The sequence below is a fragment of the Mandrillus leucophaeus genome, unplaced genomic scaffold, assembly GCF_000951045.1.
Source record: "Mandrillus leucophaeus isolate KB7577 unplaced genomic scaffold, Mleu.le_1.0 Scaffold539, whole genome shotgun sequence".
NCBI lineage: Eukaryota > Metazoa > Chordata > Mammalia > Primates > Cercopithecidae > Mandrillus > Mandrillus leucophaeus.
The window spans coordinates 447,998-466,711 of record NW_012105797.1 but is presented as its reverse complement, the minus strand read 5'-3'; the positions used below and the strand labels follow the sequence as shown (position 1 = coordinate 466,711).

The 18,714-nt window shown below is 40.3% G+C and overlaps 2 protein-coding genes across 4 annotated transcripts in view; one reads left to right on the top strand and one right to left on the bottom strand.

The window, feature by feature from the left end:
- The window catches only part of NEXN (nexilin (F actin binding protein)), a 54,350-nt gene extending 36,363 nt beyond the window's left edge, over positions 1–17,987 (bottom strand). The window contains exon 1 of one of the 3 annotated variants that reach the window (XM_011997370.1): positions 17,730–17,987. The gene's annotated coding sequence lies outside the window, so the exon portion shown is untranslated. The remainder of the gene's footprint in view (positions 1–17,729) is intronic. The other 2 variants (XM_011997368.1, XM_011997367.1) reach the window with 2 other exon arrangements.
- LOC105551926 (myb-related transcription factor, partner of profilin-like) lies at positions 16,946–18,305 on the top strand. Its single transcript, XM_011997371.1, has 2 exons — positions 16,946–17,017; positions 17,210–18,305. The coding sequence occupies exon 2, from the start codon at positions 17,557–17,559 to the stop codon at positions 18,121–18,123; it is 567 nt and encodes a 188-aa protein (XP_011852761.1). The 5' UTR covers positions 16,946–17,017; positions 17,210–17,556; the 3' UTR covers positions 18,124–18,305.
- Positions 18,306–18,714: the final 409 nt, after the last annotated feature.

Sequence of the window (18,714 nt, the reverse complement as noted above, 5' to 3'; positions counted from 1 at the left end):
CTGGGATTACAGGCATGCACCACCATGCCCGGCGAATTTTGTATTTTTAGTAGAGACAGGGTTTCACCATGTTGGCCAGGCTGGTCTTGAACTCCTGACTTCAAGTGATCCACCCGCCTTTACCTCCCAAAGTTTTGGGATTACAGGCATGAGCCACCATGCCTGGCCTGATATTTCTTCTTATATAACCAACAAAACCTACCCTTCATTCTCATGGCTTCTCAAACCTTGTGGTTATTTTTGATTCATTCTTCTATATCTTCTAGATTTTAATAGATTGTCAAGATCTATGAATGTTGCTTTCAAACTTCTCTTACATATTACTTCATATTTCCATGGCCTCCATACTAATACAGACCTTCATCACTTCACACGTGGATTACCAAAATTTGGTAATCAGACCTAAATCCAAATTTCAGATCTGTTAACTGCTTAGTCAGGATTAGATAAGATAGCATTATATGAAGAACCCTGGAATAATAACTAACATTAGTAGATATCAATAACTTTGATTAATTTTATTACTATTCATCTCCCCTACTAGAATTTACTCTATTTAGGAAAAATCCTATCTTTCCCTGCCAGTGAGCATATATAATGTATTACTTACACAATTTTTTATTTTTAAAAATAGATGCCAGGTGTGGTGGCTCATGCCTGTAATCCCAGCACTTTGGGAGGCCGAGGCGGGCAGATCACCAGAGTTCGGGTGTTCAAGACCAGCCTGACCAACATGGAGAAACCCCATCTCTACTAAAAATACAAAATTAGCCAGGAGTGGTGGCACATGCCTGTAATCCCAGCTACTCAGGAGGCTGAGGCAGGAGAATTGCTTGAACCCAGGAGGCAGAGGTTGCTGTAAGCTGAGATCGCACCATTGCACTCCAGCCTGGGCAACAAGAGTGAAACTCTGTCTCAAAAAAAAAAAAAATTGAGGCAGGGGAGGGGTAAAGGTGGGTGCAGTGGCTCACACCTGTAACCCCCACACTTTGGGAGGCTGAGGTGGGAGAATCGCTTGAGCCCAGAGTTACAGACCAGCTTGGGCAACATAGCGAGACCCATCTCTACTGAAAATTTAAAAATTTGCAAGTGTCGTGGCACATGCTTATAGTCCCAGGTATTTGGGACACTGAAGCAGGAAGATCGCTTGAGCCCAGGAGTTCAAAGTTGCAGTGAGCTATGATCATGCTACTGCACTTCAGCCTGGGCCACAAAGCGTGAGACCATCTTAAAAAAAAATAGAGACGGGGGGTCTCACTCTGTTGCCCAGGCTGGTCTCGAACTCCTGACCTCAAGTGATCCTCCCACCTCAGCTTCCCAAAGTTCTGGGATTACAGGCATGAGCAACCATACCCGAGTCTCTTGTGCAGTTTTTTAGAGTAATACTAAAGGGTACGAGGAAAACTTGGAATCATGGGATCATAAGAACTGATAATTTTAGGTCAATTAATTGGCCAGAGAGGACTTCAAAAGCCTTATTTATTTATTTATTTTGGTGAAATGAAAGAAAATTGGGTGGCTTGCTAACAGTGAAGAATTAGTCAAGAATAGTCCTAGAAAATAAATAAATCAGCTAGCCCTTTTCATTTGATTTTTTTAAAATCCTCAAATTATATCTTGACTTACAGATTTAGAATAAAATAAAATTGATTTTAAAAATTTACTATGAATAAAACCACTTAAAATAGTTTTTTAAAATGTCAGCTCAGTATTCTGAGCTCTCATTTTTAAACTCAGTGAAAATTGGAACAGCACTATCCTTAACTTTTTTGGTTAAAATATAAGCAAGTGATCCTGTACTCAAAGTTTGCTCTGTTCTGCCTTTTGAGGATAAAAAGTTGTAGCAAAATAAGTTCATGACCTTTTTGTGTTATGGAATTGCACTTAAGGTACAGATTACAAACCAATAGGACTCACATTTCTTAAATGTTTTTATACTGGAGAAAAAAACTTCATAATTACATAGACACTGTAAATACATATAAGATTCCTTTATTGTTAATTAAAAAGGAAGTATGACACTGCCTTGGTAGAAACAACTATGCATTTCAGTTGCTAACTCATTTGCCTATCTGTGTTAACACAAGGACAAAGGTATGAATTGAACTTTGGCCTATTAACTTCACAGGAAAACTCTGTTCCCTAGTCATTAATTGTATTGTCCTATCTAAACCCATTATTTCACTAATACATCCTTTAGTCACAAAACATGAATAAAATTAATGATGAAGATAATCCAAGTTAACATTTGCTGAGTCTTTACTGTTTGCCTGGTAATGTGCCAAGTAGTTAACAAGCATTGTCATTTATTTCCTACAACAGGGCTTCAAGGTAAATACTATTATCAAATCTTCTCTCAAAATCATTTCCAGGCCAGGTGTTATGGCTCAAACTTGTAATCCAGGCTGAGTTGAGGCAGAAGAATCACTCAAGGCCAGGAGTTGGAGATCAGCCTGGGCAACATAGCAAGACCCCATCTCTACAATTAAAAATAATAATAATAATCTGGGTGTGGTGGCATGTCCCTGTAGTCCCAGCTACTTGGGAGGCTGAGGCAAGAGGATCACTTGAGCCCATGAGTTCAAGGTGGCAGTGAGCTGTGATTGAACCACTGCACTACACCTTGTGCAACAGAGTAAGACCCTATCTCAAAACAGAAACCAAACAAACAAAAAACAATTTTAGAACAAATGACATATACAGGTTCAACATTATTACAACTTTTCATAAACCCCCTCATAAAAATTCCAAACCTATATATATTTTAAATTTTGATATTAATACAAAAATAATTTGAAATCTCCCAAAATATTGTACTAGAACTTTTGGTGCTTAATAACCTTTGTAGAAAATATTCAGTTATATCCTCATGATAATTATCTAGTTAACTGTTGATTTTTTCATGCATATTAAGACACTGATGGTGGAAGAAGCACTGGAGTTAGAGCCAGAAAACTTGGATTAGAGTTTCTGTTTAGGTTAATTAGTAGATACATGATTTTGGATGAGCCAGTTAACTTCTGTGAATTTCAGTTTTATATGTAGAATGGGCCTAATAATGCTTTTCTCATTACATTGCCAAATAAAATGAACAATTCCCTTTTTCTGAACTTCACTGCTACATTTGATATTCTCAGTCACTCCTTTCTTCCTGAAATCCTCCTTGCTTGGTTTCATAGCACTATTCTCCCTCTGTTTTTCCATGTCTCTAAGCATTCTTTCTCTATGTCCTTTGAGGGCTTCTACCTCTCTCTCTACCTCTTAGATGTTGTTTGCCCCCAGGTTTCAATCTTTGCCCTTTTCTTCTCACTCTCCAATTTTTCTTCTGTGACTTAGTACACTTCAGTAGATTAAATTACTTCTGTAGCCTCATCTCTTTTTACCCCTCCCTCCCACTCTATCACCCATACTGTAATACTGGCACAACTCAAGCGTTTGCAGAGCTGCCTCTCTCAGCTTTATGCTATTCTCATTCCCTTATCACTCAGCTAACTCCTACTCATCCTTTAATTCTTGGATTGTCACTTTCTCCAGGAAACCTTCCTTGATTCCACAAGACTAGGTTAAGTGCTTCTCCTGTGTGCTTACACAGCATCCCATGATTACCCTAATTGTAGCACTTACCACAATGTACAGTAATGACCCACCTTCCTGAAAACCTCCTCTACCAGAAGGTGAGGTCTTTGAGAGTAGTGACTATGTTTTGTACACCACTATATCCATAGCACCTCCTGCCTCAGCCTCCTGAGTGGTACTACAGGCTTGCACCACCATACCCAGCTAAGTTTTGAATTTTCTTGTTGAGACAGGGTCTCACTATGTTGCCCAGGCTGGTCTTTAACTTCTGGGCTCAAGTGATCCTCCCACTTTGGCCTCCCAAAGTGCTGGGATTATAAGCATGAGCCACCATGCCCAACCTGAATAAGTAAATCTTGCTAGCTTCAACATGAATCACTTTATGAACAGATAAAGCTTATCTGGATATAAGGTATGACTATCATTGTGATTATCATTATGCAGGGATATGGCATAAATACTACATGTCAGTTATTACATAAATTTTTTTTTTGTTTTTTTGAGACTGAGTCTCACTCCGTTGCCCAGGCTGGGCAATGGTATGATCTCTGCTCACTGCAACCTCTGCCTCCCGGGTTCAAGCGATTCTCCTGCCTCAGCCTCCTGAGTAGCTGGGACTACAGGCAGGTGCCACCACACCCAGCTAATTTTTGTATTTTTAGTAGAGACGGAGTTTCACCATGTTGGCAAGGATGGTCTCTATCTCTCGACCTCGTGATCCACCCGCCTCAGCCTCCCAAAGTGCTAGGATTAAAGGCGTGAGCCACCACACCTGGCCCATAAGTATTTATTAAGCATCTACTATGCCAGGCACTCTACTAGGCACTGAGAAATATAATGCTGAACATACAGACACAGTCTCTATTCTCATGCTATTAACAGTCTCTTTGCAACAACTCTCAACAAAAGCCTTGGAACCGAATTTTTAAGTGGTCCAGTCTGATTTGCTCTCTGCAAACACAGGTAAGGTTCTAACATCAACCATACCTACTACAGAATTGAAAGGCAGTATACACTATACCCCAACTTCCAGTTAGATGACTAAGATCCATGACTTCCATTCTCAGTCCACATTTTGCACTTCTCTTACTCACTGATTTTCCTCTGTACACATGGTAGACTCTATGTTCCCTTCCCAGATTGCAGGGAATCAGTTGCTTTCCAGTGCCTTGTTCAATTAAATTGTAATTTAAAATAACCCCCCACAGCTATCACATAAAGCTTTTCAATATTCACGCAAAAACTAGCAAGTCTGAAAGATTCTCTGTTCTTCTGATTCAACTTTTTATTCTCTTAACAAACTGTCTATACTATATTTTAAAGAAGTCTTCTGTTGAACATTTATAGCAGATTATTAGCCTTTTAGAAGCATATTCTCAAATGCCAAATATCATACATTAAATATATACAGCTTTTGGTATGTCAATCATACCTTAATAAGGTGGTTTTTAAAAAAATTCCAAATATCACCAGGGATGGTAGCTCATGCCTGTAATCCCAGCATTTTGGGAGGCTGAGGCAGGTGGATCACTTGAGGTCAGGAGTTAGAGACCAGCCTGGCCAACATGGTGAAACCCCATCCCTACTAAAAATACAAAAATTAGCTGGGTGTGATGCCAGATACCTGTTATGTCAGCTACTGGGAAGGCTGAGGCAGGAGAATCGCTTGAACCTGGGAGGCAGAGGTTGCAGTGAGCCAGGATGGCACCACTGCACTCCAGCTTGGGTGACAGAGCAAGACTCTGTCACAAAAAAAATAAAAAATAAAAATTTCAAATATCAATTTAATCTTTGACTTATTTTATCATCTCCTCCCACTTCTTTTCTTTCTTGATAGGATCTCACTCTGTCGCCCAGGCTGGAGAGCAGTGGTGCAATCAGAGCTCACAGCAGCTTTGACCTCCTGGGCTCAAGCAATCTTCCCACTTCAGCCTCCTGAGTAGCTGACACTACAGGCACACACCATCACACACAGCTAATTTCTGTATTTTTTGTAGAGACGGGGATTCATCATATTGCACATGGCTTGTCAGTCTTCCCAGTTTCGTGTTTATATATATTAACAGCCAACATTTCAGTTACCAGTCTCTAAACTTAATTTTGCTGCTTTATTTAGCAAAAGGCCCCAGCTGCTCCTTCAATTTCAAATAATTATGCTTGCCAGAAATTATTTCTATTTAGTATTCATATGTATCACTATAATTTTCACTGATAAACTTACAAAATGAGAAGCTGTAAAATTCAAAGTATTCACTTTACTGGTTTTCTTTTTTCAGAATCCTGATAAACATTTTCAAATTATTCAATCTTTTCAGTAGGTGCTGGAATGCAAGTGTAATGACATAGTTAACTTCAATTGCTATAGGGCAGCTACTTTAATGTAGTTTCTTCAAAACTCTTAACTGATACATATTATATTAGAATAGAATAATAATTTAAGTATACATTATTGGTAAAATAAAAAAAAATAGGTTTTAAAAGTTCCAGAATAACTTCTAGCCATGATTGTTTTGATTTCTCTTTTTTTTTTTCATTTCTTGTGATAGGATAACAGCCCACCATTCTTTCTACCCTCAACCAGGCCCACTAGGTTCTCTACTCAACTACTGCAATCTCTACCTCTCTGTGCTCCTCTCTGTGCTCTAGTGTATCTTCTAACTCTGAGGATACTGACTGTGCAGTGCATCATGAATCAGAACTATAATTCTCACCTGGGCTTGACAGGCCTTCTGCAGACCCTCAGACTCTTCAGTTTCCTTTGTCTTCTCCCCATTTTTTCAACCTTCCACCTAGACAAATCTATTTAATAGCCTTTTTCTACCTCCAAGACCTTTCTTAAGTCACTTCTCTACTAAGGAGGTATTTTCCCAAACTAATTATAATGGAAATGGTGATTTTTCTCCACTTCACCTTAAACATGTTGTTTTTCCTCCTTCAGTCTCTAAGACCTCTAAATATGCTTAGATTTCTAGGTGTATCTGGCATAAAGTTTAAACATTTTTATATTGGTAAACGTCTCAGACATATCAGTCTAATCTATCTTTTTTGTTTACTTTTTTATTATGGAAAATTTCAGGCACAGAAAATGAGAGAGACTAATATAATGAATCCCCATATACCCATACTAAGCTTCAACAATTATCAGCTTTTTCCACTGTATTAGGCAATACAAAGTCTGTTTCATTTATTTTGTGCAACACCTATTTCAGCATAACACATTTTTATAGATGTTTTAAATACTATTCTACCTGTACTCACCATATCCTAGGCTGTATGTAGTACATCCTCCTATCCTCTCAGAATTATGAACAGAATCAAAACCTACAATTCTTGCCTTATTCTCTTTGGAGAAGACTTTAAAGTAACCACTCAAAGAAAATTGGCAAACTCTCATTTGATGAAGTCATTAATAAAGTAATGAAAAGTTACATGTACAAATAAAATTTAATGATTTTTTAAAAACTACAATACATTAAAGGAAAGTTCTGAAACCTCTAAACAAAGGAGGAGAAAACTAACAACTGAATACCTATTGTGTACCATAAACTAGGTGGTTTTCATATACTTTATAAATTTAGAGTGATGAGTATGATAGAACTAAGAATAAACAGAAAAAGATAAATTAGTGAAAACTGATATTTGTTCAAGAAACATTTATTGAACATTTTTCTATAATGTGCTAGGTACAGTATAGGCTACTACATAAATAATAGCAAACAGGATAAAATATCTGTTATGGAGTTTATGGTCTAGATGAGATCAAATACAACTATCAAAAATATAATAAGGCTTACATTTTCAAATTAGAAAAGGCTTTGTTTAGGTAACATCTGAAAATGTGTAAACACACATAAAAATTAGCTTTAACTGGGCACACTCCTGTAGTCCCAGCTTAGGTAGGGAAGACTGAGGTAGAAAGATCGTTTGATCCCAGGAGTTTGAATCTAGTTTGGGCAAATTAGTGAGATACCATCTCTAAATAAAATAAAAATAAGCTCTGTGATGTTAAAGGAAATCCCCCCACTAAAACAAAGGCTATGTATTACAAAAGTGGGTCTCAAATTTTTGGGGCTCAGGACCTAAAAGTCTGGGCCCATTATTGAGGATCCTAAGATGGTTCTCGGCCACCTAAAAGGGGCAGCCACAGCACAACAATTCAGCTCCATTGCACCTTCTAAGTATCTAAGATCCCAGGCAGGTCCATTGAATTCTTATGAAGAGTAAGATTAGAGAGAAAACAGTGACCAAAAGATAAGGCTGAACATGTGGTTCTAAGAGTTTGGTTATAATAGAGGTTTTGTTTATATGGATTACAACAATAGGTCTTTAATATATTAGAAATTAAAATATTCTAATATATACTTATAAAGTCATTTAAAGTAACAATAACAAACCATTATTTAAAAACATAAAAATAATTAGTAAGAAGAGGACAATCATTTTACATTTTTGCTAATATCTGGTATCTGGCATAATAGAGGAAAAATACATTCTCATATTTGCTTCTGCATTCAAACTATGGTGATGTTGTTTTGATTGAAGTCTCTAAGAAAACATGTCCTTATATTAATACCTAGTTGGAAAAAGGAGGACTTTATGGACCCCTAAATCGTACCAAGGGCTCCCAGGGGTTCTAAGACCACATTTTGAGATTTGCTGAGTTACACAGAAAACATCCTAATTGAGTCATGTCAAGTTCTCATTCTAGAAATGTATTTTAGAATGCTACTGTATTTTAGAATGCCACTGTATTTTAGAATGCTAAATGGAGATTGGCTTAACAACTTAATTCCTATACTCAGTGACCTGAATGCCAAAAGACTTTATATCTGGAATCTGAACAGGCTTTTCTTCTTCTAGTGTTAAATGATTTTTCTTGTTTGAGTAGGCAGATGCAATGTCCTTGGCCACCTTAAAGGGGCAGCAGCAACATAACAATTCAGCTCCATTACACCTTCTATGTATCTAAAATCCCAAGCAAGTCAATTGAATCGTTATCAAAAATACTATTAGAAAGAAAACAGTGATCAAAAGATAAGATTGAACAGGTGGTTCTAAGAGTTTGGTCATAATAGAGAAGGCTGGGATGATAAAGAGATTTAGTAATGGCATTCTAACACATTAGGCATTCATGTTAAATGAAGACGACTATGTATCCATCACAGGTTTCAGAGGGAATATTGCAATATTACTACAACCTATACGCAATTTATCCAAAAAGCTGCATTTTTTTTTTCAAATTTGACAGATTAGTTCCGTATTTACATTTTTGTGAGAAGGAGAATCTGTATGCCAAAAGGTATGCCTGGCAATGGGATACGAAACAAATAAGAGCTAGCCCTTGTAAATCAAATAGCTTTGGTGAAAGAAATAGATATCCTAACTATTATATGATGTAGTAAATGCTATAATAGCAGTACTATAACCAGGCTATAGAAACATGGAAAAGACTACGGTATGGTTAAGGAAGAGGCTGGGTTAAAGAAGGTTTCACGGAGACGATGACATTTGAGTTAGACCTTGACAGAGAAGTAGAATTTCACCAAGTGGAAAAGATAGTAAAGGCATCCAGGAGAAAGAACCAGAATGAATAAAAATACCAATGCCTGATGACCTATTGCAAATTTGGGGAGCTATAAAATTGTCCAGTCAATCTATGGCAAAACTAGAAAGACAGGCTGGGCACAGACTAGAATGAATACTGTGCACCATATTAATAAAAAGTTTAGATACTGTCTAATAATATTATAGGCAACAGAGAGCCAGCAAAGGATCATGATTTAAAGATATATTCTAGAAAGAAAAGAAAAAGAAACTCTTACAGCAATGTAGAGAATGGAGTTTAATGGGGAAAGGACAAGTACAATGATCTTGGTAAGAGAAGATAAAGGCCTGAACTAGGATATTGGCATTAGGAATGAAAAGCTGCAAGAGACATTTTGGAAGTGGAATTGACAGGACATGGTGACTCATTATTTATTTAACAAATAATTATTACGCTCCTACTTTGTGCCAGGTGCTATCCTAAGCTTGGGAAGATGAAAGTAAACAAAAAGTCAAAGTCCCTGTCTTGATTAAACTTTTTTTTTTTTTAAATTAGAGTCTCGCTCTGTCACCTAGGCTGGAGTGCAGCGATGCGATCTCAGCTCACTGCAACCTCTGCCTCCCAGGTTCAAGCAATTCTGTGCCTCAGCCTTCTGAGTAGCTGGGATTACAGGTGTCTGCCATCACGCCCAGCTAATTTTTGTATTTTTAGTAGGGACGGGGTTTCACCATCTTTGCCAGGCTGGTCTTGAACTCTTGAGCTCCACCTGCCTCTGTCTCCCAAAGTGCTGGGATTATAGGCGTGAGCCACCGTGCCCGGCTTTCTTGACGCAACTTACACTGTAGTGGGGCACTATTGCAAGAGCTTTGGCCAATTTGATTTGGAAGGGTAGAGGTGAGGAGAGGAATATTGTCAAGAATGAACCCAAGCAAGAGTCAGAGGATGAGAAATAGACAAATAAATAAAAAAGGATGAACCCAAGGTTTCAAATGGGTCAACAGGGTTACCATTAACTGGAGATTAAATTAAAAGGCATGTTTAAGTCAGAAAATGAACTCAGTTTCTGAGTCACTGTGCTTGGCCGACAACTTATTTATTTATTTATTTATTTATTTATTTATTTATTTATTGAGACAAAGTCTCACTGTGTCACCCAGGCTGGAGAGCAGTGGCGTGATTTCTGCTCACTGCAACCTCTGCCTCCTGGTTTCAAGCAATTCTCCTGCCTCAGCCTCCCAAATAGCTGGGATTACAGGCACATGCCACCACACCCGGCTAATTTTTTTTAGTACAGACAGGGTTTCACCATGTTGGCCAAGCTGGTCTCGAGCTCCTGACCTCAAGTGATCTGCCTACCTCAGCCTTCCAAAGTGCTGGGATTACAGATGTGAGCCACTGTGCCCGACCAGGCTGTCAACTTTTAAGATTTCTTTTTTGAGATGGAGTCTTGCTCTGTCACCCAGGCTGGAGTGCAATGGCACTATCTCAGCTCACTGCAACCTCCACTTCCCAGGTTCAAGTTATTCTCATGCCTCAGCCTCCTAAGTAGCTGGGATTACAGGTGTGCACCACCACACCCGGCTAATTTTTGTATTTTTTAGTAGAGATGGGGTTTTGCCATGTTGACCAGGCTGATTTCGAAATCCTGGCCTCAAGAGATCTGGCTGCCTTGGACCCCCAAAGTGCTGGGATTACAGGCATGAGCCATGGTGCCCAGCCGACTTTTAAGAAGATTTTAAATGTAATACTTAACTATATGCTATAAGTAAATGTTAAAATCTAATTCTTACAGTCTTTGGAATAAGCAACAAAATTGTTTTGAGCTTCATAAAATATGAGCCTAAATTTTTATCATTTTTCGCTTGTACAGGAAACATAAACTTAGGTATAATGTAACTTTGTTACATTTAATTAATGAAGGTTGCAACCTTATACTTTAAAAATTATACTATAGACGGCTGGGCACGGTGGCTCACGCCTGTAATCCCAGCACTTTGTGAGGCCAGGGCGGGCAGATCAAGAGATCGGGAGATCAAGATCATCCTGGCTAACACGGTGCAACCCCATCTCTACTAAAAATACAAAAAAAATTAGCCAGGGGTGGTGGTGGGCACCTGTAGTCCCAGCTACTCGGGAGGCTGAGACAGGAGAATGGTATGAACCCAGGAGGCAGAGCTTGCAGTGAGCCGAGATCGCACCACTGCACTCCAGCCTGGGCGACAGAGCAAGACTCCGTCTCAAAATATACATATATATATATACACACACACACACACACACACACATACACTATAGGCTGGCCACAGGCGGTGGCTCACGCCTGTAATTCTAGCACTTTGGGAGGCCGAGGCGGGTGGACTGCCTGAGCTAAGGAGTTCGAGACCAGCCTGGGCAACATGGTGAAACCCCATCTCTACTAAAATACAAAAAATTAGCCAGGTGTGGTGGTGTGGGCCTGTAGTCCCAGCTACTCCGGAGGCTGAGGCAGGAGAATTCCTAGAACCCAGGAGGCGGAGGTTGCAGTTAGCTGAGATCATGCCACTGCACTCCAGCCTGGGTTACGGAGCAAGACTCCATCTCTTAAAAAAAAGAAAAAAAATTATACTATAGGCTGGGTGCAGTGGCTCATGCCTGTAATCCCAGCACTTTAGGAGGGTGAGGCCTGGGCAACATGGCGAAACCCCATCTCTACAAAAAATAGAAAACTTAGCCGGTGTGGTGGTGCACACATGTAGTCCCAGCTACTCGGGAGGCTAAGGTGGGAGGATTGCTTGAAGCTGGGATGTAGAGACTGCAGTGAACCCTAATCATGCTACTCCAGCCTGGGTGAAAGATGGAGACCCTGTCTCCAAAAAATAATAATAATGAAATAAAAATGATACTATAAAACGTCCAAAAAATAATAATAATGAAATAAAAATGATACTATAAAACGTCCAAAAAATAATAATAATGAAATAAAAATGATACTATAAAACCTGTCATAAACCTCATCAAAATTCAAAAATATGAAATTAGATCCTATGGAAAAAAAAAGAAATTAGACCCTATTTCACCTAGATGAAGTAGTGATCTATTTCCCTCTTACCAATACACAATTCCTCACTGAAAACCAAGCATCTTATGCCAGGTGCGGTGGCTCACACCTGTAATCCTAGCACTTTGGGAGGCCAAGGCAGGTGGATCAGCTGAGTTCAGGAGTTCGAGACCAGCCTGGCCAACATAGTAAAACCTCATCTGTACTAAAAGCACAAAAACGCTGGGTGTGGTGGCACATGCTTGTAATCCTAGCACTTTGGGAGGCCAAGGTGGGCAGATCACGAGGTCAGGAGTTCAAGACCAGTCTGGACAGCATAGTGAAACCCCGTCTCTACTAAAAATATAAAAATTAGCCGGGCGTGGTGGCAAGTGCCTATAATCCAAGCTACTCAGGAGGGAGAGGCAAGAGAATCACTTGAACCCGGGGGCGGAGATGGCACTGAGACGAGATGGTGCCACTTCACTCTAGCCTGGGCAAGAGCAAAATTTGTTCTAAAAAAAAAAAAGAAAGAAAGAAAATTAAGAATCTTTTGAATCTTTCAACCTGCCTTGATATTCTTCCGCAGTAAGTATAAATAACACTCTGCCCTTATATGATAGTTGTGATACTTTTCGAAGTACATCCACCAAACTATGAGCCCCTGAAAGGTAAGAACTGCTCTATTCCTCTCTATAGTTTTAGTGTCTCACACAACACCTAGGACATAGTACAAGCTCTATTCATATTTGAGGTAGCGAATGAATGACAAAGAGATAACAGGAAAACTGTCTGATCCAAAATCATCCCAAATAAGATACATGATCCTTATGTACAAAAGGAAGACTGATGATCTAGATGCACTAACTAAAGTAATAAAAAATAAAATGGGGTGGGTTTATGCTAAACTAAATACCATGAACAACCAGAAACCTGAGGCTTCAGGAATTCTGTTCCCAAGCAAATTGATGTGGTAATCACTGGAGTCTGGGCCTCCTCACTATCTCTGCAAGTGGAAGATGGTCTTTCATTGAAGGACACAGTTGGGAACAGGAAGACCTGAATTTCTGGCTCCAAACATGTCAGTGGGATGGGGAGGCAAAAGAAAAATAGTAAATTCCTCTTTATAGCCAAGCTGTAGGAGTCACAAAAACTCTCCTAAACACTTCTCAAATGGACTGGGAGTAGAATTTTTAAGAAGGCCTGGCATGGTGGCTCACACCTGTAATTCAAGCACTTTGGGAGGCCAAGGTAAGAGGATTGCTTGAGACTATGAGTTTGAGACAAGCCTAGGCAACATAGGGAGGCTCTGTCTCTACAAAAAATAAAAAAATTAGCCAGGCAGGGTGATGCATGTCTGTAGTCCTAACTACCCAGGAGGCGGAGGTAGGAGGATCACTTGAGCCCAGGAGATAGAGGTTGCAGTGAGCCACGATCATGCCACTGCACTCCAACCTGGGTGACAGAGCAAGACGCTGTCTCAAAAAAAAAAAATTATTTATGAGATCCTAGGAAATATTTCTTTAGCAGAAATATATCCCCTATGCTTTCTAAAATCCCGCCAGGGAAAGTATTTTATTTGTTTTGATTAGCAATATATGGTCCCTTCCAGCTCTAATTGACACTAATAATTAGTGTCAATGAATGCTAACCGCTTCTCCCACCCCTATGATCACATTATTTAAGAGGCTTGCTAACCAAAATATATCTACAATGTTTAAAGTCCCAGTTACTATTGCTAAGTGCAGCAGATTTTCCATCATATGATGCATTAGATATACTTGCCCTAATACTTAGATCGGGGACTGCATACTCAAGCATTTAGGGTCAGGTAATGTAAATGTAATGTAAGGTAATGTTATGTAATATAATTGGCAGGTAATGTAAATGAGTGTATGACTTGTTTAAAACAACAGGGAATCTCAGAGACTATGTCAAATGGAGAGCATGTGACCTGCCTGTCTGTGGGGCAGCCACCATTTAGTTCCAGTGTATTGTTCCAATGCAAAAATGTGAACCTTTAGGTACAATACACACTATTTGGTTGACAGGTACACTAAAAACCCAGACAGACTTCACCATTTTACAATTCATCCATGTAACCAAAAACTACTTGGTACCCCTAAAGCTATTGAAATAAAAATAATTTCTTTAAAAAAGTGAACCCAGATTTTGCCCAGATTTTCCAATTTTTCAAGAGAGGATGTAAATCAATATTTTAATGTAAACTGTACCAATTTTTAAGTATGCCTGTGGCTAAAAGTGTCTTTTTTTTTTTTTTTTTTTTGACACAGAGCCTCACTCTGTCACTTAGGCTGGAGTGCAGTGGTACAAGCATGGTGCACTGCAGCCTCAGCCTCCTGAGCTCAAGCGATCCTCCCGCCCCAGCCTCCCAGGTAGCTGGGACTACAGGCATGCACCACCACATCTGGCTAATTTTTAAATTTTTTGTAGAGATGGGGGTGGGTCTCACTATGTTGCCAGGACTGGCCCCGAACTCCTGGGCTCAAGGGATCTTCTCGCCTCAGCCTCCCAAAGTGCTGGGAATTCAGGCATGAGCCACCATGCCCAGCCCCAAAAGTGTCTTTTTGGTTTTTGATTTTTTTTTTTTACCTTTTTTCCTACACTTGGTAATCAGGAAGTAAAAGGTGTCTTTTTGACTGTCGACTTTTTGACTGCCATAGCCTTAGTCTAAATGAACAGACAACACTGAGAAATGGAAAGGGTAAAAGGGGAGGCCTATTTTGGCCAGAAAGAGTGAAGCAGAGTCAAAGGGGAAGAAAAGACAGGGAAGAGGCCCAGGATGGATGGTGAGAAGTGAATTTCACCAACCTCGAAACCTCGCATAGGGAGCCCCAATCTGCTTGTCTTCTAATCTAAGAGTAAAAAGGAGGAGATGTCAAGAAGGCAATAAAGGAGGAAGAAAAAGAATCACCTGTTGAGCAGTTACTGGATGACAGACACTGCATGGGATGCTTTCACATGTTGTTTTATTGAGATATGCCAATGCAAAAAGAAAGAATTCTATGCATGGGGAAAAGACTAAAAGGAAATACATCAAAATCCTAACAGTAAGGGTGTCAGATTACAAGAGCCCCTTTTTCCATTCTCCGTAATTTTTAACCATAAATATAATATGGTGTATTAACATTATAATACAAATTAAACTAAAATTTAAGGTGGATTTATGGGTACAAATCCACCCACCCTAGAATATAGAAAGTAAACTGCTATAAATTAAGCCAAACTATACACTGAATATTTAAACAGAAAAGGAAAATGTAGCCATTTCAAATGTATATAATATGTAACTATGCAATTATAAACCCAGAAAGAGAACATGAAAGAAACTACACAGGTGATATGGACCACAGATTGATTAAGAACAGAAATATGTGAAATTGTTAGGAATGTTATAAATCATTTTCTCTCCATATTATAAACTACCAAGATGTTCTCTGTGTGTGTGGCCTATAAAACTATAAAATATACTAAAAGTCCTCTCTTCTATAAAAACATTAAGACTTTTACTTGTTACATACTTTTCCACATTCACTGCATTATTTTCTTTCTTTTAGGTGTGTACAACTCTCATATTTAAATAATCCCCCTCCCTTTTTTTTTGGTCTTTTAGGGCATTTCAAAGATAACAGGTATTTTTTTTTAATAAATGAAATATGTCATTATAGGCCGCTCGTATTCTAAGCAGTCTGAATCCCCAATTAATCTCTTCCAAATATGCATATTTAGTTTTCATTCTGCTCAAAAATGAAACCCTAACCTAAATACTCCAAGTGAAATTTCAGGGGAAAAATACTGTTCAAAAACCTAGATAATGCATTCCTTTGTTGATGCTAAATATAGTCATCTCAAGATGACATACATTTTGACAATGATCAGCCTTACATGTCAAATTTTCAAAAATAGCACAAATTCCATTTTAAGATGAGCAGGAAAAATTGCTATTCATTACATTTCAATCGAAAATGGATTTTAAAGTATAAATCTTCTATTAAAACTGGATTACATTATAACTATAATGAGGAAAACTGGATTTAAAATAATTTTGTTGTGGTTTTAGCTTAGAATTCTTTGAGGGAATTGTTGCAGATAAACCACATAATTGCATGCATTTTTCTTTAAATTGTCCCTCAGAAGTATTAGTCAAAATATAAAATATCTGCAAAAATACGGTGTTAATTGCTGGAAGGAAGAAGAAACTTAAACAGCTACATTGGTTAGTCAAAGTTTACTTATACAAATTATACCTCCCCCCAAAAAAACCTTTCTCTCATTTGATTAATTATGCAGTTTTTCTTAACAATACCCCAAACTCAAAAGAATTCGAGACAGTTTTCTTACTGCATCAATTTAACCTGTAAAAGGATAATATTAGAGGGGGAAATTATGTGGTCCACTCAATAACACGTGACTAAGATGGTATAAATACTTAAGTTTATTTAATCACATTACTTAAGACATAGTTATGTTGTGACTCGCAGGCCAATGGGCCGCTGCTACATGAATTCATTAATAAAATTTAACGATGAATGATGTTCCTGTTGCTTTGGTCAGGGAACTGATTTCTTTATTATGGCTTCTTTTCTCTACCTGTGTCTTTACCAAGGACATTTTGTTAGGACTTATCCTTATGCTATTTTTACCTTGTTATCTCTCTGCCAACTTTGTTCACGTTGTGCTTTAATAACTATAAAATGAGTATCTCTAAGTCATTGCAGTAACCAACTATAACCTCTCAACTTCGTCATTTTCTTTATAAATGCCAATGCTAATGCATTTGTAGAACGTTTCACAGTTTACAAACAGCTGGAATGGTTTGGCTTTTTCAAAAGCATATAAGCAAGGGGAATTCTCAAGAGGTGACTACACTCTTCACTCACGTAAACTACGTAAACTTCGTAAACTTCCAGCCCTAGTTGCCCAACCCCCAGCATCCCACCGCGGGGAGAATCACGAAAAAAAAAACGCGTTGGAGACAGGAGTAGGGGGATATGCGGGGGTGTCGGGGGAGTAATAGGCTGTTAAATCGTATTTCTTCCCATCTTCCACAGGGACCGATCAGAAAGAATTTCTTAACTGGCATGCTGGCAGAGACGGAGACCGCGGCGGGGGCACGTGGTGGACGGCACCGAATTTCCCTAAGGACCCCAAGAGTTCAGCCGAGGGACCGGCACCTACTCGGCTCACAGAGTGCTCCCTCCCTACAGTACGGAACGCACCTGAAACTCAGCCGACAGGGCGCAGGGGAGCAGGGCAAAGACATCGCAACTAGAAGCCCGAGGTCGGCTGAGGCTTTCAGACACTGGGGCAGCCCCTGTTCGGCACCCCGCCTAGCCCGCAGGACGCGGCTCGGAGGCCAGGTTCGCCCGGGCCGGGGCCAGTGCGGAGCCACAGCTGTATGGCGCCCGGCGCACTCCCGTGCTGCAGCGGAGCATCGCCAGAAGCCGCGGACCCCGAGCGCCTCTCTGCAGCCGCTGCAGCCGCCGCTCCCGCCCCCGCCCCCGCCCCCGCCAGGGGACCCTACACCTCAGTCTCCACTCCCCCTAGCCCACGTTCCCCAACTCTTCTCACCCTCCAGGAGCCGGTGACCCGCGAAGGTCCTTCTTTTCGCGCGGAGGGACTGTGCGCGTCCTGCCTAGCTGTGGGTAAGGGTCTGGGAGCTCTGGCCGTTACACTTCTGCTCCAGCCGCTGGGAGTCCTCTGGCTGCCGCTGCCGCTGCCGCCGCCGCCGCCGCCGCCGCTGTCTCCAGCAGCAAGTTTCCATAAAAGTCCTGGTGCGCAGCCTGTTCCCGCATTCCAGGCGGGCCCAGCGCCGGCTGCAGCTGTTCCAAAACACAAGGCCAGTTCCCCCAACCCCCACCTCCGCCGGATCACCCGGAGGGGGGTGGAGAGTCGAGGAGAAAAGCAGGGGACGGGGAGCGTGGCTGCAACTTTCCGCCAGAATTTGTCTGTCTCCCGGCCCTAGGTGCGCGGGCTGACCCCCTAACCTTGGGCCTGCCTCCACCTCCAGCCTGGGGAAGGAAGGCTGCCTCTGCCACGGGAAAGGAATGAGGCTGAAATGGGCTTCATTACCGGTCTGGAGCTGGCTCCCCCTACCCGCAACCCGTTTGCTGTGGGGCCCACTTCTCTCAGCTACTCTACCCGTCCTAGTTTCCAGTCAAGAAGCCAAGCCACTACATTATCTTCTACTACCCTAAGCATTGACCTTTGGCCACGTTTTCCTTTATTACAAAGAGCGTGGGGCAGCGATCCGGGAACACTTCATCTGTCTATTGCTCCCCTTTTCTTAGCTCCAGTCTTTAACTCTGAAAGGAGAGTTAAAAGGAAGAAGAAAGAAGAGAAGGAGGAGGTCAATTGAAGGCAGAGGAGGAGGAGAAGAAAAAAAGGAATATATTTATATAAGTACAAATATATTTAATATTCCACCTTTTTGTTAATTGAAGGCAAACCATGTCTGGTCTTCCTAAAGCTTCATAAAGGCATCTTTGACTATTAGGCACCCACAGACCTTTTTCAACTTGGACCGCCAGCCTGTCAAATCCATTAGACAATCCCA

Excerpts from the sequence above, each read along its gene's own strand:
- LOC105551926 (XM_011997371.1), top strand. The coding sequence starts at position 17,557 with ATGGCGCCCGGCGCACTCCCGTGCTGCAGCGGAGCATCGCCAGAAGCC.